Source organism: Gymnodraco acuticeps, unplaced genomic scaffold, assembly GCF_902827175.1.
Source record: "Gymnodraco acuticeps unplaced genomic scaffold, fGymAcu1.1, whole genome shotgun sequence".
In the NCBI taxonomy this organism is placed as follows: domain Eukaryota; kingdom Metazoa; phylum Chordata; class Actinopteri; order Perciformes; family Bathydraconidae; genus Gymnodraco; species Gymnodraco acuticeps.
In genome coordinates, this window is record NW_022991001.1 from 359134 (window position 1) to 381980 (window position 22847).

At 39.9% G+C, this 22847-nt stretch overlaps 2 protein-coding genes across 5 annotated transcripts; both read right to left on the minus strand.

The window, feature by feature from the left end:
• Positions 1-1018: 1018 nt before the first annotated feature.
• Positions 1019-17802, minus strand: msto1 (misato mitochondrial distribution and morphology regulator 1). Of its 3 annotated transcripts, none has more exons than XR_004570954.1 (15): positions 17592-17675; positions 16428-16557; positions 16193-16262; positions 15418-15493; positions 14446-14497; positions 14198-14348; positions 10954-11068; positions 9537-9671; positions 9299-9451; positions 7414-7545; positions 7141-7325; positions 4243-4347; positions 4020-4132; positions 1457-1766; positions 1019-1426 (listed from the first exon to the last, which is right to left on the minus strand). XR_004570954.1 is itself a non-coding variant. In XM_034235967.1 (14 exons), the coding sequence occupies exons 1-14, from the start codon at positions 17673-17675 to the stop codon at positions 1513-1515; spliced, it is 1755 nt and encodes a 584-aa protein (XP_034091858.1). In that variant the 5' UTR covers positions 17676-17802; the 3' UTR covers positions 1019-1512. The 3 variants fall into 3 exon arrangements, 1 of the variants encoding a protein (XP_034091858.1); XR_004570955.1 differs by having other exon boundaries at positions 1019-1403; positions 1434-1766; XM_034235967.1 differs by having other exon boundaries at positions 1019-1766; positions 17592-17802.
• An 875-nt stretch (positions 17803-18677) lies between these two features.
• Positions 18678-22751, minus strand: apoea (apolipoprotein Ea). Of its 2 annotated transcripts, none has more exons than XM_034235968.1 (5): positions 22606-22751; positions 22284-22334; positions 21574-21724; positions 19917-20204; positions 18678-19177 (listed from the first exon to the last, which is right to left on the minus strand). In XM_034235968.1, exons 2-5 carry the CDS (start codon positions 22324-22326, stop codon positions 18925-18927), a joined length of 735 nt encoding a protein of 244 aa, XP_034091859.1. In that variant the 5' UTR covers positions 22327-22334; positions 22606-22751; the 3' UTR covers positions 18678-18924. The 2 variants fall into 2 exon arrangements, with proteins under 2 accessions (XP_034091859.1, XP_034091860.1); XM_034235969.1 differs by lacking the exon at positions 22606-22751 and adding an exon at positions 22440-22554.
• Between the last annotated feature and the right edge of the window lie 96 nt (positions 22752-22847).

The window sequence follows — 22847 nt, forward strand, 5'->3', positions numbered from 1 at the left end:
GCTGAATACTACGCTACGCAGTAGCCCCCCCCTCCCTCACTTCATGCCCTCAAGTCATTTTGTTTAATTTATTTTTATTTTTCAACGTAAGAGAGGTTTTTCCTACAATTCAAGCATACAATGATGTCCCAAGAGTGTAGGGTTTTGTAATTATGGCAGTTTTAAAAAGAAAATGTAAGGCGAATTTCAAGCTCTCCTCCACTCTAGTGGTGACATCACACACTCTTAAGCCTCAACGAGCTGCCCAATACACACTCATGTTAAAATCTGAAGAAAGCCTCTTTACCAAGCTCCAAACTAAGTTAAATATCTCAAAAAGTGTAAAAGATATGAAAAATCTGAAGAACAAGTTGTATAGCTGAGGGTCTTGTGATCATTTTAAAGTTGGAATGAAGTCTGTAGCTGAAAGTATGTGGAAGGAGAAACATTTGGCGCAAGGTGTGGGTAAAAGAGGATTTGAAGGTTCCTCCCATTGACTTCCATGTTAAAAAAAAGAGTTAAAAAAGCTGAATATTTTGAAAAGTATGAAATATTTTGAAAAAGTTGAACGTTTCCCATCGATTGCTGAAAAGGCTGAATAGTTTGATATTCGAATGGTTTCTGTAGCTGAAAGTATGCTGAAGTTAATCGACGGCAAAGTATTGGTTGAAATAAGAATAAAGATTCTAAGAACTGTAAACAACATTCGCACTAATAAGAAGATATAAAGATTTGAAGAACTATAGGAAATAGAAACCGTCAACTAATATGAATTCTGACGTCCTGGGTTGAAAATATTCAAACTACAAATTCAATATGTACTCCAACTGCAGCAACATTACATATTTCAATGACCTGTTTTCAGTAAGAACTAAATGTGCCTGATGCTGAATGCCACTGGCAGAAATCATGACAGTTAGCTACGGTCTTTTTTACAATAAGAAAATCACTTAATTGTCAGGATTAATAACCATTTTCCAACCATTTTAAACAGTTTGTGTGACACATTCTAATTTAAAAAAAAAAAGGAAACCAAGCATTTGTGGTGGCCGTCTTTTACTTGAATATGAGAGCTTCCTTCTGCTTTTTCTGGCTGCTGGTTACTTTTTTGCAATATGTGCTATTCATGTTAATTCATAGGGCAACCTGTGCCCAAAACAGGAGCAACTTAACGTAAAAAAACAATCTTTTTATGTATACTTAGTATAAAAAACACATTTCATTACAGTTAAACAGTAATTTAGGGAAATGTAACCACAGTCCATACAGTCACATGATGCTACATTCATCACCTCAATGTATTATCACATGTAGAAGTCTAACCTTCTAATATTCCCTCATCTGACACTTCACTTAATTCTGTTATATAAATCAAACAAGGGGCCCCGCTCCTCTTCTTGCTGTGCGTGCATGTGTGTGTGTGTGTGTGTGTGTGTGTGTGTGTGTGTGTGTGTGTGTGTGTGTGTGTGTGTGTGTGCATGCGGGCTGATGCCTTAGCAGTCTATTCAAATTACGACCAGAAAGCTACCAGCATCAGTAATCATCACTCTCTTCTGACGAGGAGTGTATCATGCTGTCGTCGCGGTAACACCGGGACAGTAGGCGCAGCTCCTCCAGGGCCTCCCTGTAGTCGGCCATTTCGGGCCCCTGGGAGAGGAAGCTGGGGGCCACGCGGCAGATGTCTAAAGTGCTGGCTCCGCGATGCATCTCGGCCAGCCAGGAGCCGAGCGATGTGGAGGACTGGAGGGACGTCATGACAGGGGCCGAGGAGACCACCGGGGCCGGAGCTGCAGAGGAAGGGAGGGAGAGAAGGTTGCCGGTTTTATTACCCGAGCTAAAATCCCTGTGTTCCCTCCAGGGGGAGTTTCTCTCATTTTGATCTCAAAGTGCACGAGATTGCTGCATTTAACTTCAGAATGCAACATTTTGGTGGACTTTTCCAGTTGTTTTTCATCAATATATTATAGGTCTCAGATATATACAAAACATGTCTCTGAAGTGTTTGGCAGAAACACCAAACAGATCACCATGCCTCATACCCCTCAGTGCTGATTCTGGGTCCTTAGCTTAAAAAAAACAGAAAAGAAAAAGAGGAGGCGCTTGTGCCTGCTCAGAATTCTACCGAGTTACTCAGCTAAATGCTGCCGTGATTAAACGCCATATCATGTTCCTAACCCCATCACGGATTACTTCTGAAACAGTATGGAGCTCAAACGCCTTTTGGCGGGTTTTTTCTCTCTGTTTACCACAAGGTGAGTTATTTTTTTATTTCCTGCTTCTTTTTTTTTACACATACTCTCTCCAGTACAGGTTAACTCTGAGTGTTAGCGATGCTTGCTAATGTAAACAAAGACCATATTACGTCTAAAACACGTTGCGCATTGTTTTTGATAGCGACGTTCTACCCCCGTTTTTAGAGATTTAGGTATGGAGGAAAAGAGAGAGGGTTTAGTTTTCTGACACTTTGTGAGTTCCCTGACACCGGGGACACATATTTACGTATAAAAGACATCAAAAAGTGCATTTTCCATGATAGGAGACCTTTAAGGTATAATTACTTGTAGTTTAAATTAATCATTAAAAATCCTTTATAACATCCTGAACCCGTTGACAGGGCCCAGGCTAACCCCTGGTTTCAGCAGCAGCTCACGTGTTCCAGGAGAAGATAAAATGACTGTTTTTGGAGTCCGGTGGCTTTGCAGAGAGCACAGATAACGGCTTCTGTTCCCCATCAGAGAAGAGCTGTGTGACGTCAAGTTAGAGCGATACAAATCTTCTAAATATAGCGTACACCAGGGGTGGGGAACCTTTTTCCTCTCAAGGGCCATTTCAATTTTTACAACATCCTCCGAGGGCCGTACAAATTATTGACCTCTGCTTAAAAAAAACTAAAATCACAGCCCATTCATTTGGCCTTTCTTTCATGCTGTGCAAAGAAAAATCAACCTCTTAATCCAGATATCTTACTATGACTCGCGCATGCATGCACGTGCACGGTGTGGCATGACCACCAAAACAGAAATATATGGACACAAGATGTGCGCAAATGTATTTTGTTTCCTATCCATGTGAACATGATTTAAGTGGGGGGGGGACCTAACCTCTTCTAGGGGGGTCCGGGGCCATGCTCCCCCGGGAAGATTTTTTTTTTTTAAATGTTGAAGTTAAAAGCATCAATCTGGTGCACTTTTAGAGTAACATTAGGAGATCTATGATACATCTCTCAACACCCAGATGAAACAGAACTGTAAACAGATTTTCTTTTTCTTTATGGATCTTTTACAAATCACTCCCCTTTCAAACTGTATTCTTGTTTATTAATAACAACTTTTTTTACTGTCATATAGTATTTTATACCTGTTTACTTTATTCTCTTATTTTTTTATAACTATAATGATCATATAAAGATGTGCCTTTACCTCACTGGTTGGAGAAAAAGCTTCTTATATTCGTTAGCATAGCTAGCTAACCAGATGCTAATAACAACAAAGTTATTGAGTGTATGATCAGTATGTCAGATGAACAGATCTTTCAACTAAAGACACAGCCACGCAAAAACTGCGGCATGTGTACGGCTCCTTATGGGTACGGCTCCTTATGGGTACTGAGCGGCGTTCTGGTGCTCTCCGTCAGAACTGCACCCCTGTCAGACGAGACATATACCACGTGATGACACGTTCGGCTCGTGTTGTGTTCAAGGACCCTGACCGTGGCCAGGAAAAACAGGCACTCGCCTGTTTAATTGTTTTGCGGTCTAGATGTCTTTTTTTTTTTTTAATGTGCGTGTGTTTATAAATGACCTCGAGGGCCGTATCAAATGGTCTTGCGGGCCGTTTGCGGCCCGGGGGCTGGAGGTTCCCCACCCCTGGCGTACACCTTTACTGACGTTGAATTTTCTTTTAGGTGGCTCTAACACGTTGTGCTGCGGCCCCCTTCCACAGCAGGGCCTCACTTTGCTTCACTGCTGGCCCTCCTGTCTGTTTAAGTTTGACTTCTGAAACCGTCCATTTAAGCTACAAAAAGAACACAAATCTGCTTACATCCACGTGGAGGAGGCTGGCTCTGTAGGAAGCCCTGGGCACCGAGGGACGGGGTGAATATCCGAGGGAAAGGTGGTGTCAGCTTACTGGGAGAGGACACCAACTGCAGAGCCCTGTGTGTGAAGATGGAGAGCAGATCGGATTAGAATATATTGGTTCTCCTACAGATAAGGAAGGAAAATGGACATGAGAGTTAACAGCATGTGGCAGAGAGGGGACTCACAGGGGGGACGAGGGGTAGAAGGTTCTGATGTAGTACTCCAGGACATCCTCCCCTCTGTTGAGGCTGTGCAGAGGGGTGGGGGGCCGGGTACCCGGGGCCAGAGAGCTGAGGGGAAACATGTTCAGCAACACTTTAAAGAACATTTCCGTGTATCTGTTTAAGGCAGTGTTTCTCAAACTTTTTCATACCAAGGACCACTTAACCAATAACAAAACACTCGCGGACCACCTAACTCCACAAATATCCAAAATCGCATCGTTTTTCTAGAACAGATTACAAATCGCCTGAAAATGGTACAAACAAGTGGAAACATGTGTGATGAAGGTGTTTTGCTGGGCTATATCATGCAATCGAAAATGAAACTTTAGCGCACTCCATTGCGGAGATATTCCCGCGAGAGTGCGGAAAACTTAAATTTATTTATTTCAAATGTGAAATGTTACCAATATACTCGCGGACCACTAGGGGGCGCTCACGGACCACCAGTCGTCCGCGGACCACACTTTGAGAAGCACTGGTTTAAGGAGTAAATGCCTGCCTGTTTGTTTTTAATATCTTACATGCGTAATCCTGTTTGCAATTCTTTACTGTTGAGTAAAGTAACCTGACTTGATGAAACTGTTTGACTTTATGTAATTTAAATACTAAAGCATACGGTAACTATGAAATGAATTCAGCTAAAAAAGGACCGCTTATTTGTTAAAAAACCTCTAAATTAAGGGTTGTTTTTAGTTTAATTTCAAAGACTTCTTTAGCCCTGTGGTAACTGTCCTTATCCGACGCAGTGTATCCCTTTTTCAGCCTAAAATCAGGGATCAGTCTGATTATTGTCAACCCCTAAACCCGACACATTTGGTGCACATGTTCCAATAAATGGCTGTATATTGTATCTATTAACCCTAGAACACTAACATCAGTGATTTTCACCCATGTGATTGGGTTGATATGATTTTCACTGTGTCGCTGACTCGCTGCTGTCTGAGCTGCTGTCTGAGCTGCGGGGGTCCTTGGGTAGCTTGAGGCTGCTCACTGATGTCTAGAGCAGTGGTTCCCAACTGGTGGGAACCCATTTAGAGTGGGTCGCGATGTGCGAGTAAATAAAATTAAAATAAATTACAAAAAAAAAAAAATTCTCGAAAAAAGTCAAACTTTTATGTTGAAGGCCCGATTTTCTAACGCTGCACATGCAATAGCCGTTTTACTGGAAATGCCGGAGACCATAAACTGTTTTTAAACTTTTGTCACGTAGTGATCATCTTCTAAATAAAACATCTTTGCTGATGTTTTTTCGAGTCTTCTGGCCAATCAGAATCAAGATTGTAGTCCCCACGGAGAATAACTACTCTTTCTACATCCATGGGTACAACTTCAGATAAAAATGAACACATAATGAAATATGACCCCCGGTTTGATGATTGACAGGTCACAGAACAATGGGGGCTATCTACCCTACCCACAATTTAAAGTAATTCACACAAACTATCTCCGTTACTCTTCTCTCTGTGAGGAGCAGCAAGTTCAGCTTCAGAACAAAGTGAAAAACAAACAATGGCATCAAATATGATTAAATAGGTCGGGTAGTAATAGGTTTATTTATTTTCTTCTCAGAGTGTACCAGAATGCGTAGTTTATATGTTAGTATTTCTAAAAATCTCCTGGGGGAGAATCCCCCCAGACCCCCCTGCTGGGGTTGGGTTTTCAGCATGTGTGCCTTTTTATGTTATACAGTTCAGCTTTGATTCCTTCATCTCATTAAACCTTTTTTAAAAGCATACTTTAGTTCTGTGAAGGGATATAAGGGATATGCACTGTACTTCACTTTTATTAATATTGTAAGCTGAAAAGCGTATATATATATATTATAGCACGATTTTTTGTTGAATAGATTTGAGTGGTTCAAATTTTGGGTCGCGATTTATTGACAAAGGAAAAAGTGGGTCCCGAGGCCTGACCAGTTGAGAACCACTGGTTTTGAGGGTAGGCGTGTTGCCCTGCTCCCATCCCTGGTTTTTTCAACATGCACGTGTTCGGGTTATTTTCACCCGATGTTAGTGATTGAGGGTAAAATATTTTTCTGGTGGATTTTACATGCAGGGAGACAGTGCCTTCACCGGACACGGTGTCCCAGGAACGGGAGGATCGAAGAACAAGTTCCCAGCGTCTTTATTTATTTATTTTAGGAACTTTTCGTTAGTGATCCCCCAATGATTCCCTTTTTTGTGTTTTATGAGACGTTCTATAGAGGAAAACAGTAGAAGAGTACTTCAATTTGCCATGTCCGTCCTGGGAGAGGGATCCCTCCTCTGTTGCTCTCCCTGAGGTTTCTCCCATTTTTTCCTTTAAACTGTGGGTTTTCTTCGGAAGTGTTTCCTTGTACGATGTGAGGGTCTAAGGACAGAGGGTCTAAGGATAGAGGGTGTCGTTTTTCTCATACTGATATTCTGAACAATCTGTGCTGTTGTATTTGCTGTAAAGTGTCTCTACTGTAGGCTATTTTTATTATATGTACAGCACTTTGGCTCGACCAAAAATCTTTATAAATGTGCTATATAAATAAAACTTGATTTGATGTATTGGTGTACTGGTATTGGTGTATTGGTGTATGTATTGGTGTATTTTGATGAGGAGTATTTTTTAGTAATGGTGATATTGTTCGTTAGTGTTCTATGGTTAGGAAAATGTTGTATGTCCGTCTATGTATGTATAAATATCCTTAGCATATATCAAGAACCTTTCATCAAATCAACTTCACACCTGGCAGGTGCAAGCGGCCAGACAGTTTTCTACAGCAGTGCAAAAACTCTCTTTTAAATGATGACACACTGTGAAGGGTACAGCACTAGTGTTTACAATACATTAAAACACTGTCCATTATTTATTTAATAAGAAAATTCAGACCTGGTTAGCCTCTGTCCCTCGTAGCCTTTGAGCGTCGCCCACTGGCCGTATAATCGCCCGTTGTCGGGTTCAGGGCAAGCTGATAGAGGTTTCCAGGGCAACGCCTCTGTGCAGGCAGTCAGGGCATCAGGGAGAGAGCTGCCTTGCATCATGGGTAAGGGAACTGCACCGTAAGCAGCCACCACCTAGGATTCATATTAGACCCGCCATTAAAAGCTGAGAGCAGGATCATCCCAAACAGATATGAGGGATACTGCAGCAGCAGTTTCTCACCTTCCTGCCAGAGACGGCCAGGGAGTCAGCCATCTGCCACATGGGGACGCTGTCTCTGTGCAGCCTGTAGGGCAGGGTGAGGGCATCGAGGGCCAGGGCCAGCACGGAGGACGAGTGGTACCACAGGGAGGGCTGAGAGAGGGGAGGGACAGCACAGATAGTTCCTTATATACATTTTATGATATTACATTAACTAAACATGGACACTAAGCATACACTGCAGCCGTGTTAGACCTACACAAAATAATATTGATGACCCATAACTGCTGTCTGTTGGGCAGAGGGAAATTCACATTAGAATATAAATTAATTAATAATATAACAGTTGAAAATGAGCTGCTGCTGGGCCACAGTGAGGAAATAGATTTAGACTATTGTTTTCTAATCCACTGTCTTGTGTGGAAGAGATACACATTCATGTTCAGATGACTGACTGCGAATCTCTTGGCCATGACAAACTCTCAACAAAAGTATTGTTTTTGTCTTTATAATTATGGTGTGAACTCCACCATCTAGTTGAATTACAATGATTCCTAAAATATGAAATCTACAAATATTAAGCCTTTCCATATCCTTACTCAAATCTAAATTTCAAATCTTAAGGGTGCATTCACACCTAATAGTCTGCTTCTCTGGTGAGCACCAGATGACAGTTTGTTACATTGTTTCATTTTTCAGAAGGTTTGGTTTGCGTTCACACGGGCAAAACTCAAACGGACTATAAACTTTAAACACAAGTCATGTGCACGGAAATGCTCTTCAACCATTGGTCAAACATTAAAGGGGTAAAAACGCAAATCCTGGCAATTTCTACCGGAGCCTCCGCCATGGAGCATCGGCACTTTCGGCAGGTTATTCTCATGCTGCTGTTAATCTGGAGATCAACAGACTCTAGCGGCCCGCGCATATGATTATATAATCAGACAACGTCCGTTAAAAAACATTATAACATAATGAGAGACGTTCTGCAGAGGAGGGGCGTTTCACAGACGACAGGTGTTCTTACTTTTATGTAGCTGACGGAGAATTTTTACTTTGCGACACTGTTCAACACTTCATTCTGCTTCACTCTTTAACTAAACAACCGCGGATGTCTTGAAAGATTTTTGAAGATATCCGCGTTCTTGTGACACGTAAATACTACGCTTCCTATGTTTTGGTGCGGACTGCGTTCACACCAGTAATGAACCGCTCCAGAGTTCGCAAGCAAGCGCTCCAAGACCACCTATTTTAGCCGACCAGAGTCCGGTTGTTTAGTTCACTTAAGAGGTCTCGGACTGCGTTCACACCGACCCAAATGAACCGCACCAAGCGGCTACACGCACCAGGGTTCGATTCAACCGGACTATAAAAGGCTGGTGTGAATGCGCCCTAAAATAATTTTATTTGAATAAAGTTGAATTAGTCTTGAAACTTGGCATTGCACAACATTATAAAATGAAACAAGAAAAAGTAAATATACACATATCAACAGTAGAAAAATATATAAGCATAGGATACTATTAAAGTTATAGATTTATAAATATTCTTATAATTTTGGTCTGGATCGCCCTTAACAATTTCCTAATCATATCTAAATTAAAAATCTTAAAGAATTGAAACCGTTTTATGAGTGTTAACATTTAGTTTAGTGTTATGTAATGTAATGTGTTAGTTAAGAGAGACAGTTTGACACATACTGTTTGTTTCATTTATGTATTTAATGTAATTTTGAGTAAGATAAATGTCAAGAAAGAATTGTCAAAATAAGGCATTGAAATGGTATTAAAAAATATCAAATTGAACTTAGTAAATCATTATAAATATCCCTTAAAAACTCTTTAAAATAATAAGTACATTTGCAAAGAGCACAGATAAAACATGGTAAATTAAATCAAAAACTCACATCATAGTTTAGATAGGGGAACGCAGGGGGAGCAGAGGGCCGTCTGCCCAGCCCCCCCCTCAGAGTGAGGGGGCAGAAGAAGGAGCTGTGGCTGGCCATGCTCACCGTCCCTAAGGTGCAGTTCAGCTGGTGGTACAGCTCCCTCATGGGGGTCTGGGGGGGGGGGAACAAAGTGAGTACAGAAGCACATCTACAAAACGTCTGCATTTTAAACATCCCTTTGGAGGAGGTGACTCACTGAATCCGGGTGACTGACAGGCGCTAACCCCCAGGTCAGGATGCCCCTCCCACCGTAGGAATCCTGTAGCATCTCTGTGACCTTTGACCCCAGGCCTGCAAAGCCATTCGCCAGGTCACACAACACCTGGAAACCCTGAGAGGAAATGCAGAGAGACCAGGAGTTAATGACCGCTTAAACCGAGATTTACTGAAAATTGTTTATCTCCCTTTCATGCATGAATTATGAAAGCCTCAGTCAAGTGTTATTATTGCTCTTGGGGCATGAAAAACAAGATTTGAACTTTAGTTTTTCTTAATCTAGTTTTTTCAAATAGATTTGTATATGGCCACTCAGGTTCGTTCAGGGTTTGAACTGAAGAGATGTACATTTTGAAAAAATGATAAATAAAGATGTGCAAACTTAAAATTACATTATAATAACATAAGGCCCAAAAAGATATTGCAGATGAAGTATTTTCAAAAATAACCAGGGCCAGGGGCCAATTTGAGGCCCCACGCACAGTTATTTGATGAGTGCTAGTGGAGCCTCGCAGCGGCGAAACCGTGCCACGCCACCATAATTGCGCCACATAAGCGCATAGATGCGCCTCAGATGAGGCCCCCCTCCGCAAGGTGTGGCCCCCTCCACAAGGTGAGGCCCCACACAGTCTGCATGATCTGCCTGTAGGGAGGGATGGCCCTGGGAACAACAGCAGCAGTACCAGTATGAATTGTAGTTGAAATATAGCCAGTGATGCATGACGTCCACTGTAGTGGACAGGTGGTTAATCATGATTTCCTGCAAACATAAAATCAATACTTTGATCATTTATGAATTATATGATTCCTTAGTTGTTACTTGATGTCACCACATTTGTTATACCTGCAGGGGACGCTTTCCATAAAAGGATTGGCAAGATATAGATGACATCTTGGTTTAGAGACATGTATCATGCACTTACACTGACTTGGCACTGAGTGGCAGTGTATGGGATGATGCAATAGGGTCCTATGTAGTGGCTGATGGTGCAACTATGCAAAAAAAACAATGCATATACAAGAAAACACCTTTTGAACAGCTGTCCAATATAGTGACCTCTATGCATGAAAGGTTAAAATGATTTTAAAAAATGATATTATGGTGGATATTATTGTGATCTGTTATGTACTTGTATGAAATCACTTTACATTTTTTTATTTCTGGTGTTGTTATTCCCCCCCCCCCCCCCCCCCAATAGATGAATGCATCAATAATCAGTAATTAATTATATCTATATATGATTCTGAAATGGGCCACTACGCATAGCGAGTACTTTTCATACTTTAGTATACTTTACCTTGGTCAGACTTTTAAGAATCGCTACTTTCGAGTACTTTTTCCACCACTGCTTACACTATACGGTTATAATACCGTCCAGTATAAAATCATGGCTCACCTGCAGGTAGTCACACTCCTCCACAAAGAAGTGCAGTTTGTCCTCCAGCTGCTCCAGCACGGGCCCCTGCAGGAGGGCCTCTCCCTGGCCGAACGCCTCCAGACGGTGAGCCTCCCTACACACACACACACACACACACACACACACACACACACACACACACACACACACACACACACACACACACACACACACACACACACACACACACACACACACACACACACACACACACACACACACACACACACACACACACACACACACACACACACACACACACACACACACACACACACACACACACACACACACACACACACACACACACACACACACACACACACACACACACACACACACACACACACACACACACACACACACACACACACACACACACACACACACACACACACCACACACACACACACACACACACACACCTTAACACAAGTAACAGCATCCTCTAAATTGCTCAAATAGGGAGAGAATGTCTGCGATGGTGTAAAGGAGCCAGACATCACTAGGCGCTTTCACACCCGAGTACTTTTCCCATTTAGTTCCTGGGATTTTGCGTTCACACCAAAAAAAGAACTTAGTTCATGAGAACTTTTCCCCCCTTTTCAGTCCCTGCTAGAGAGCAGGTACTTTCCTGGTGTGAACGTGATCTGCTCTTTAGTTCCTAAGTGCGGAAAAGTACTTGGTGTGAAAGCAGCTACTGGGGTAAAAGAGGAAGAGCAACAAAGCCTTAAAGGCCAAATCTGAGTAAAGCCTGACATCTACTGGACAGCAAGAGGTACTGCACTGTCAGTGTAAAAGCAATATGAAATTGTTCTTAGATTAGATATACTTAATACCCAATGTGTTTTCAACTGCCTCATGTTTACCAGGAATTGCACATACGTTTAAAATATAACAAATGCAAATAGAGTTTCTATAGAATACTCAATATAAAGTAATAATTAATAATAATTTAGGATACACTGTAATAGACTAATTTACTATTCAAACTAAATATATAAACATAGGATATTAGATAAGTACATTTTATAAGAGTAGAATTTGCATTTATTTTTAATAAAAATTGAATACATTATTTGTTCTTATGTCTTTAACAATGTTAACTTGCTATCAATTATTTGACTGTGCTTCATCCGCTATGATTTATGAGTCTGGGCTCACTGATTTGCCTTTTATGTCCAGCACCTTGTGCTGTGATATACTATTTATTCACTATACTTAACTATATGTGCTAACAGGTTCTCCTTAATATATCCTACATAATTCTGTCTTCCCTTAAAGGAAAGGAAGTGTCTGGCAAGAAAGAAAATATCTCCATGGAGAAAGGCCATGAGCGTGAAAACAGAAAAAAGAGAATGTCGAAAAGCTGAACGCAGGTGGCGAAAAACAAATCTCCAGGTTCACTTTGAAATCTATAAAGAGAGACTTGGCCTTTATAATTTAGAATTGAAAAACGCACGACAATCGTTCTTCTCTGACATCATTACCAAAAACAAAAACAGCGCACGTGCCTTGTTTGCTACCGTCGACAGACTAACTAACCCCCCAGTGTCAGTAGCCTCTGAATTTCTATCCACCAGGGCGTGCAATGATTTTGCCTTTTTCACTGACAAAATTCAGAAAATCAGACAAGCAGTCAGTGCCTCTGCATCAGGTACAGCAAATGTGTTGTCTCTGTGTCCACTTAACATCAATTCAGACATCATGACACAATTCCATCAGATTAATGATAAAAACCTAGAGGACATTATACAACTTCTGAAATCCTCCTCCTGCTGCCTTGATATTATTCCAACAGGATTTTTCAAAGATGTTTTGCCTTGCATGGCCTCAGATCTACTTCATATAGTAAACAAATCTCTTCACTCAGGTATTTTTCCACAGGCCCTGAAAACTGCAGTCATTAAACCGCTCTTAAAAAAGAATAATCTAGATGCTTCAGTAATGAACAATTACAGGCCCATATCAAACCTCCCATTGCTAGGTAAAATCATTGAAAAAGTTGTTTTTCAACAGTTGAGTAATTTCTTGCATTTAAATAACTGTTTCGATGTGTTCCAGTCAGGCTTTCGTCCAAACCACAGCACTGAGACTGCTCTTGTAAAGGTCTTTAATGACATCCACTTAAACACAGACAGTGGCAGAACTTCAGTGTTAGTATTATTAGATCTCAGTGCTGCGTTTGACACTGTTGACCACAGCATATTACTAGACCGACTGGAAAACTGGGTGGGACTTTCGGAAACAGTTCTGAATTGGTTTGAATCCTACTTAAAGGACAGAAACAACTTTGTTTCTATAGGTAAATACACATCTGAGTTGACAAATATGACATGTGGGGTTCCTCAAGGCTTGCTCCAAATATCTGGAACAAACTACCAGAAACCTGCAGGTCCGCTGCAACTCTGACTACTTTTAAATCCAGGCTGAAGACTTTTCTTTTTGTCGCTGCTTTTAATTGAACTATTCACATCTTAGACTGCACTGTAACTTTTATCCATGTACTTTTTCTTTTAATGTTTATTTTATTAGCTTTTCTTTTTAATGACTGATTTTAAATGCCATTTTCTTAATGTCTTTCATTTTTTGTAAAGCACTTTGAATTGCCTTGTGTTGAAAGGTGCTATATAAATAAACTTGCCTTGAGCCTGTGCTTCTTGTCATTTTGATGAAATCCAGGACTCTAACTATGCTGATGTAAGTACTCCGAAGTAAACGTGTAAAATAGTCTGTTACAAATTAAGTTCTGTTGTGTTACTTAAGTATAAATACAAAGTGTTAGCATCATCAGTGTAAGCCTACTTTAATAGACTAAAAAGTAAAAATATTTCCATCTGAATTGCAGTGAGTTAGAAGTATTAAACAGCAGGAAATGTAAAGTGTCAAGTAATGTACAAGTACCTCAATATTGTAATTGAGTACAGTATTGGAGTAAATGCCACCACTGTCAGTCATAAGTATACTGTACATAATCCTTGCATAGTCTATATATTCTGTGTGTCACTGTAAACTGTTAAAGTGCTTATAAATTGAGGTATCAAATTGATTTGGATTACTTTAAACAAGTATTGCCATCTTAATTTTGACGAATATGAAAATATGATTTTATTATATAGACGAAAACAGTATACAATTCCAAATGAGTCTGTATTGTGAAAACGATCACGAAGTGAAATCCCAATGCTGTCCTTCCTGTTTTAAGTCTGACGTTGTACTCTACCCGTCGTGGTTGAACTGGTGGATAACGGAGATGCTACGGGGGTGCAGGTGCAGCCTCAGGAAGTCGGACCACACCCTCACGCTGCCCTCCAGCCGGTAGGCCTTCTGGAGCCTTGCCAGCTGGCTGTTCACATCCAGGCTCACTGCAGCAGCTGGGGGAGGGGGGGGGGGTTCACAGGGCTCGCTGCTGAGTTTCATGCAAAATCTTATTTCATGCTGAACTTTAAAGTTCCTTTAAGATTTTCTTACCTGAGCGCCGAGGTTGGGCGCAAAGATCATCTTCAGCAAGGGTCTGCCCTCTCTGGAGAGAAAAACAAACCGTCAGGATAAAACACTTAACGTTTCTGCAGCACTATAATTACTCAATCCAGACCAATCTAAATCAAAATGACTACATCAAGTACAATCGAACAGTGGGAATGCAAACAATGAAATCAGATTCCATCAGGCTAGTACATTCTGGCTGTGGTTGATATGTGTCCCTCTCTACCAGTAACCTGCCATGATCAGGTGCTATGTACCGCTAAATACCTTCCTGGCTATTCAAACAGCAAAGGTAGGAAGACATGGAGAAGCCGTTGGTGTCCATAGGCATCTCATGTTAAATGAGACGAGCTTAGGCTAGTGAAGGAAGAAGAAAATAACGTACAGTCTTAAAAGGAGGCAGGCCTTTAATTCCATCTAGGAGCCTTTGATGCATTTCATGGAAAATAAGCAAGACAAATGTAACAGCGGGGAAGTAACATTAATTAAGACACTATTTGTTCTATATTTCCTTAAGTTATATATGTTTAGTAGTATTTTTTTTCAGTAATTCATTTCATAATTATCCGTACTGGAAAAATGTCATCATTCTTTTTTTCCTTTATTCATTATCGGTACTTTGAGCATGTATTTGTATGAACTGTATCCACTTCATTTAAAGTTGTATTATGTTGTACGACTCTTTGTTGCTCTTTACTTTTGTGTCTTAATAGGGAAAATGATTAAAGACAAAAGGTGAACAGGTAGATGGACACCCTTGTACACAAGAAACCCTTGATGATAATAATGATGACATCATGTGGCCGTTGGCACTAAAGGTTGTGCTCGTGTTGATCTTCTGTTTGCTTTGTGATTGCTATAAAAGCGCATTATTACAAATGGCTTGGCATCACTATCTCAAGATGACAGTGAAATGAAAATACTCTTGTTGGTTTGATTTTCTTCACAAATACTCACATCCAGCCTGTCCAGATCTTCTAGAAAAGGGTTCTTCTCAGCTGGAGTTTCTTCGTGCATCATGAGGCTTCCCTCCCTGCCAGATGGAGCACAGTTTGAAATCAAAAAGACCAAGACCTGTCTAACATTTTGCTTCCATATCAGTTAGGGAAAGAAAGGGAAAGTAGGCAGATCTGATAGAGGTTTGACCTTTAACTCAAATATTTAACAGTAAGTGAGCACTTTGAGGATTCTTGTACATTATTTCATTACATTAAAAGTTAAGTATCAAGAAAATAATGAGTTAACATTACATGTCACTTGTTAGACGCTTTTATCCAAAGCGACTTACATACTCAATACTGTGGGCAATCCCCACAGGAGCACTTTGGGGTGAAGTGTCTCGGACACAACGACATGCTGACTGCAGTGGGGTTTGAACCTGTGACCCCCTGTTCCGAACACCTACGCACAACCCACTGCACCACACGCCTCCTGTTAAAGGTGCCAAAATCCACCAGGAATACACTGTACCTTTCACTTAGCGCTGCTGACATGATTAGAAATCACCTGTCCTGAGACTTGTGGTGTGAGATACTCCGATGGACATCTTACTAGTTTATAACATGCTATAGACCAAACAATGATCTGAATAATCTAGACTTCTTGGCAGATTTACAGATAATGAAAACAAGTGTTAGTTTCAGTCCTACTATAAATACAACACAGTTTGTTGTGCCCTTAAAATCTGTAAACACACAGGAAGTAATGCACACGCAGAGACACTTTCATCTACCATGTGACAGCGGAGGCCTCTTCGCTGGCGTCATACAGACTTCCCTCCTGCCGTAGAGTCCGGAGACTTCCTGTTATAGAAATGTGTGACATCAGCTTAGCCAGCAGCATACAAAACCAGGTTACTATAGCAACCTGTATCCATGTAAGACATATCAATGTTTTACCCATAGTTAAACTAGTGAAGCAATTCTCATTTTTTTTTATTATGAAACAACAGGATCGGAGGAAGTTACCTTTGAGATCCATGGCGATGAGGCGAGGTGTGTGTGTGACGTGTCCCCCCAGAGTCTGTCCCTCTCGAAAGAGGACATCACTCTGGATCTCACCCAGGGACGTGTCTGGATCGTAGGACAAAGAGGCATCCTGCAAACAGACCCATTTGAACAGATTTCACTCAAGTTTTGGACGGAAGTTATATAGTTCTGTGTTTGCAATGTAATGCTTTATGTTTTTTATACTACTACAATTGTCATTTAGAGTAAAACATTTATGTGGGCTTGAACTTACTCGGTTTTTGCAAAGCATTCAGACCCTTAACTTAAAAAATGAACAGATCTAATACCACACTGTAAAAATGTTCTGCTAGGTTAAAGTCATCCATCTAAAAAACCTAACTGAAGGAAAACTAATGGAGTATCATTAGCAAAAGTAAAACAAATGCAATGTGCAGTGAAAGGGCTTTCTCTCAGGGTTGTATTATTATACATTCTGTTGGATTGATATTGATGCTGCATTACGGTTTTTGCTGCTGTAGTTGTTACTTAAGGTTTTGCTTTAAACTTTTGTATATGCTTTTGGGTGTTTTTATCCAAAATAATGTATCATCAAAAAAACAAACCCTGTCTTCAGCTTTGTGACGATGCATTTTGCAGCTGATCCAAGAGGCTCTTTAAAGATTGTATACAACTACAAAAGTAGATCATTTCATTTGGCCATAAAGGAAAATAGTTCAGCTTATCACAAACAATACAAGTATCTCGAATGTATATGTATAGTTGTAATGTATACAGGACATCATCTGCAGCTGGATGCAGGAGGAGGGTCCTTAAAGATGACTGAGGATGTAGCAAAACCATCTCACGATACACAGAACATATTTCTTTTTTTAATTTAAACCAGTTGATTTATTTTAAATTTGAAGTGATTAATATACATATCTCACTTAGGAATATCCCCGATGTCCGTCTCAAATATGACTATCTGATCAGAAATAAACTGCTGACTTCACACTCTAGCTAGCACCATGTAGCCTGTGTATATGCTAGTTGTTTCCACTGCATGTCCCCGGTGTGTTTATTGAACACAGACTGCACATTCACGCTGCTGCTAACATGAGCTATCTCTCCAAGTTTGTCAACACATGCCATGCTAACGTTGGCTTAGCGCTAGCTGCTTACCTGTAAATTCCACCAGTGAGTCCCGACAAAGTTTGAATAATGACCCAACTGAAGAGTGATGATTTCTCTGCAAACGTTACTCATTGTGACAGAGAATAAACTTTCAGGATAAATATCAAATCCTCTACTTAGAACGTGATAGCCATGTTTGGAAATGACAACATTGAGCAGCGACAGCCTAACACGATGCTGTGTCTTGATCTAAAGAGCGTCTGTGATTGGCTCAGAGAAGAGTTGAAAGAAACGTGATTGGATGAAGTAATGACGTGGATGTGGAAGGCTGGTTCACCGTGCCTTAGCTTCACGTGCAGTCTCGCCGGCTAGTGCTCTCAACAAGAAATAGATAAGGAAAGTTGTATGCGCATTTTAAATTAATATCTTGTCTCTTCTAGATATTTGAGCATTATTTAACATTATATCTGTTTTAAACTCAAAGAAGGATGTGCAAAAGTAAATACAACAAAATTAACTTTTTTTAACAGTGGTGGAAGGATTCAGAATGAACACACTGTTGTCCTGGGGTCAGATACAAGACAGAACATTTGCTGATAGTAAGTAGCAGCTAAATGAACAGTGAGCAGTAAGTCCTCTCAAAAGGGTTCATGTACTTATCTGAAAGTGCAGCCAAGTGATCAATAAAATCACTATAGTAGTTTCATTTATAAAAGAAACACCATACACTATGAAGCAGCATCTTTCACAGTAAACTAGTGACAAATGCGTCTCTTAGCATAGCAATATCATAAAGACAATCACTTAGTGGCTTAAAATAAATGACTGTGGGCAAAAATAGGCAAAAGGAGCATTAATTAATAATAAATAATGTAATTATTCTTTATTATTATTATATTAAATCACATTATATTATTATTGTTGCGTGTTAGCTTTGTAGGAAAGAAAAAACCCATACAAGTGGACTTACTGTATACAAAAAGTGAAATAAATTAGAACTATACCTTTTAAACCGGGGTGTAAATGTACACGCACAAAAAAACATCATGGATGCCAGTGATGTTTCAATCTGCAGTGTATGTTTTACTTTCCAAATATTTATCCGCAAGAGTAAGACATGTTTCCACCGCTCACTTATTTGTTGAAGTCATTTATATTGCAAACAAAGGAGGACATCTGGACCAGAGAACTTTCGGACTGGATATTAAATTATTATATACATTACACACATGTGAGCAGATGTTTTTTTATTGAAAGGCATCAGTGACTCTACTACACATTCAGACATGGAGGTGGTGTGTACTATAACAGCTGAACATCTTTGGTTATGAATCTCTTCAAGGTGGTTTTGACTGATGGTCCTCTCTGTTGGTTACAGGGTTTACATGGAGGGCTGGAACCAGTTCTTCAGCTCCTCAAACTTGTCCTGCAGCGTGGAGCGCAGGTCTTCAGCGGTGGTCTCGATGCGGTCCTTCATATCCTCGGTGGTGTCGTGGAACAGGCCACCCAGGGTGCTGATCTTTGCCTGGACGTTGTCCCGCACCTGAGCGAAGAAAGGGTCGAAACGCTCCTTCATGCCCTCCATGTTGTTGGAGGTGCTGGAGTGAAGATTCCCAAATAATTCTTCAACAGTTCTGAGAAAAAGGACAAAACTATTTTAAACACGAGACTCAAAAGTTCGGATTTATCTCATTGATTGAATCCCATTGAAACAGCATGTTGTAAAATAAATGTTATTATATCTTAATAAAGTGCAGGGTTGAAGCAGTAATTAGGTCCCTTAGTTCAACTGCAACATATATATATATATAACATATATATTTTAACATACACTTTATATGTTCAATTTCACAGACAAATCTAAATTAATGCTAAATAAACTATACTTTAGTTGATTTAGTTTATCACTAATGCATAATTATACACTAATTATGCATTAATGTATAATTAAAAACAGTACACTTTTAAGACAAATAAAAGAAAATGGTTTAAATGTTTATATAAACATAATGTTCTGTCGAGTTATGTGTACAATATATATTAAATATATAAAATCAATATATAATATATAATAATGATTTTGTTGGAAAAAGCACGTTCTTTTAGTTTTAGATAAAAGCTAGCTCAAGTTGTTTATTTGATCACATTTACAATTAAAAAAGCAGTCATTGGCTATTCAAATAAGAAGTCTCAGGTTACCAACAAACATGCTAAATACATTTGCATAAGTTAAAGTAAAATAAGGTCAAAAGGAAACATTTTGCAAATAAACAAACTGAAATAAACAGATTTGTAGTAAATGCATATATGTACGTATAAATCTAGTTGTATGGGGTGTGTAAACAGTTGGAAAACAAGTAGTCCCTCCCTCACCTCTTGATGCTCTCTGTGTCCTTGTTGAGGCGTTTCTTCAGCTTGCGGCTGTAGGCGGAGACCCGGACCCTCACGTCGTCGGTGTTCTGCTCCATCATGGTCGTCAGCTCCAGTCTGTACTTCTCCATCTGCTCCCGGGCCTCCAGCAGGCGCCCGTCCAGCTTGCCGAAGGTCCTCTGCAGATCTCTGCCTAGGGTCCCCGCCGCCTCCTGGGTGTAGGGGCCCAGCTTGGTCTTCAGGTGCTCTCTGTACTGGGTCAGCTCTGACATGCTGTCATAGATCAAGGAGCTGAGGGGTGGAGGGGGGGGGGGGGGGGGGGGGGGGGGGGGGGGGAGGAGGTTAGGGATGGGGTCAAGAATGAGGTGAGAGCAATTCAAGGCCTACTTCAAGATGAAAACATAACGTAAACAGCTTTCTTCTAATGCTTGTGTGAATATTGTATTCTGTGTTAATTGAAATTATCTTTTATTGGACATTTGACTTTAACTTCTTATGTATGTTATATAACTACTTTTGTTCGATTTTTATTTTATTTTAGATATTGCATTGCTAGCAGTCAACAGGGAATTAAATCATTTACAGGAGCTTTGCTTATAAAAATCAAGTGAAATCAACACACACACACACACACACACACACACACACACACACACACACACACACACACACACACACACACACACACACACACACACACACACACACACACAGAGTAACGTGTGTTGCGTAACCAATCAGATTTGTAAAAACAACATTGTGTTTTGCTCTATCACCAGTCAGACAGACTCCAATCAATCTGACAAGAACAAAAGACCCAGAAAACATCAGGGTTTGTTCTATTCAGTGTTAGCAAGCACAAGTAAGATCGTTTACTTGAGTAAAAGTAGCACTACCACCAACTTAAAATGCTGCATTCCAATGAATGCAAACAAATAGAAGTATCAACATTAAAATCAACTTAGATTTTAAAGTACTTACAAAGTGAGTATTATTGCTGATGCATGGTATAAGCAGCGTTTAAATGTTGTAGCAGCCATTTCAACTCCTACATTGTTCACTAACGGGTTGGAATGGATCATATTTTACAAGTGATGACAGAATTCACATGGAAAATGTTAATTTGAGAACTGACTAAAGCAGTCACACAAATACTGTGTGAAAAAATGTAACACGCAGGAAATAGAAACACTTTAAAAAAGTACATTTCAGTTGAATTCAAACCTTAACCATTACACATAGCTGCAGTTTAATGTAACATAGGCAGGTAAAGAGTTAAACCATTCATTAGTGTACACTTGTATTAAGCGATAATTATAATAAATTCAACATTGGGATATTATTAAATAGTATTAGCGATACTGCTATTGTTTCTCTTAATGTGAACCAGTTTGCTTGTAGTTGCAGATGTATCCAGGTAGACGAGGATGAGTGAATAGAATTCACTTTATTGGACTAAATGTAAAACATTTCTTTGAACGAATGGTGAACTATGATCTATAGACAATGACAGTTCTGTCAAAGCAGGTATGAGCATTTATAGCACATGAGGTATTTATCAGGGAACCAAATGTCCCTGGCAGGTCTAAGGTGCAAATAAATAGATGTATTACTCTGATAACTCTTCTTAAATTCATCAGTGTGACGTGAAAGAACTCACTCCAGTTCCCGGTTGATCTGGGAGCTCTTGATGCCCTTCACCATTCTGTCAGCCTTTGAGTTCAGGTCGGTGAAATAATCGTTAAACTTCTCGACCGGGACTTCCCAGGAGTTCTTCATCTCATCCAGAGGAACACTTCTGGCATAGCAGCCTGTTAAAAAAATAAAATTATACAACAACAACAACAAAGGCATAGCAGCCTGCGTTACACAGAGACAAAGAAGATTAAATATTCACTGCTTACTATTTTAGAGGGGAAACAAAACATGATGGAAGATGTTTGGCATTGGATTACGGAGAAATCACCTATTTTGAATCAATGATTGCAAAATGTACAAGTCATTTGATTTCAGGTTATATTTTCAAATCTGTGAGGCCACACCACATTTTGTTAAATACATATTGGGACTCGTATTTGATCAGATTTTTTGAAACCACTAAAGAACAGACAGAAGTAAAAAGAGAATGTGAAACTTATTTGAAATATAAAAGCTCCTTTGGCTTTATTATCTCAGACTTATTGTGGTCTCTATAGTAGACAGTGATTTCAAAATGAAAGCCCAAAAGTGTAACAGGATCTAAATGATAGACATTTCAATCTGTTTTTACTTTATTTGTCTTTCTTCTTATCTTCTCTCCTTGCTCATGTGATTGTCTTCTTCTTCCTTTTTGTAGTTTTTATGTGTGTCTAAAAATACATTTGAACTCACCTGAGAGGACCGCCAGCCCAAGGAATACTGCAAACACCCTCATGATGACACCTGGAACATCACATGATAAATACTTTAAAACTATTTCAACACTAACGCACACAAACGTTTTTAGTTCATTTGAGTAGTTTAGTTATAAAAAGCTAAAATGTTCACCTGTTGAATATACATTTTAGGATGTTTTACTCAAGTGACTCAACGTTTTTACACATAAATAAACTCAAATGTTCAAACTAAATTATTTGAAACAGTTCAAACAAATCAAAATTCTGAATTAACCCATACAAGACCAGCCTGCTGTTAGAGACGTGTGAGAGCTCACCTCAGTGATGTGATCTGTGACGTCTGTGACACTGATGAGCCTCCCTCTCTATTTATACACTGCATGTGACTTACTGCGATCCAATAAATGTGAGCAAGATTGCTGACCTGCGTCCGAAGTTCCCAGCTCCAACTGTGCTGTTGTCACCTTTTATTGCTGTGTGTGTGTGTTATTTCGGCTCCACGTCACAGGTCAAAAATGAGGAACACCCCAAAAATCTGAGCAGAGAATGAGTGGGATCA

Bases quoted from the DNA above. Each gene is read 5' to 3' on its own strand.
- msto1 (XM_034235967.1), bottom strand. From the start codon at position 17,675: ATGAGTAACGTTTGCAGAGAAATCATCACTCTTCAGTTGGGTCATTAT. The intron at 16,263-16,427 runs GTAACTTCCTCC...TTTCTATAACAG, and splicing joins CATCGCCATGGATCTCAAAG to GAAGTCTCCGGACTCTACGG. The intron at 15,494-16,192 runs GTAGATGAAAGT...TCCATCTGGCAG, and splicing joins GAGGCCTCCGCTGTCACATG to GGAGGGAAGCCTCATGATGC.
- apoea (XM_034235968.1), bottom strand. From the start codon at position 22,326: ATGAGGGTGTTTGCAGTATTCCTTGGGCTGGCGGTCCTCTCAG. The intron at 21,725-22,283 runs GTGAGTTCAAAT...TTTTTTTAACAG, and splicing joins TGGGCTGGCGGTCCTCTCAG to GCTGCTATGCCAGAAGTGTT. The intron at 20,205-21,573 runs GTGAGTTCTTTC...TCCACCCCTCAG, and splicing joins CAGATCAACCGGGAACTGGA to CTCCTTGATCTATGACAGCA.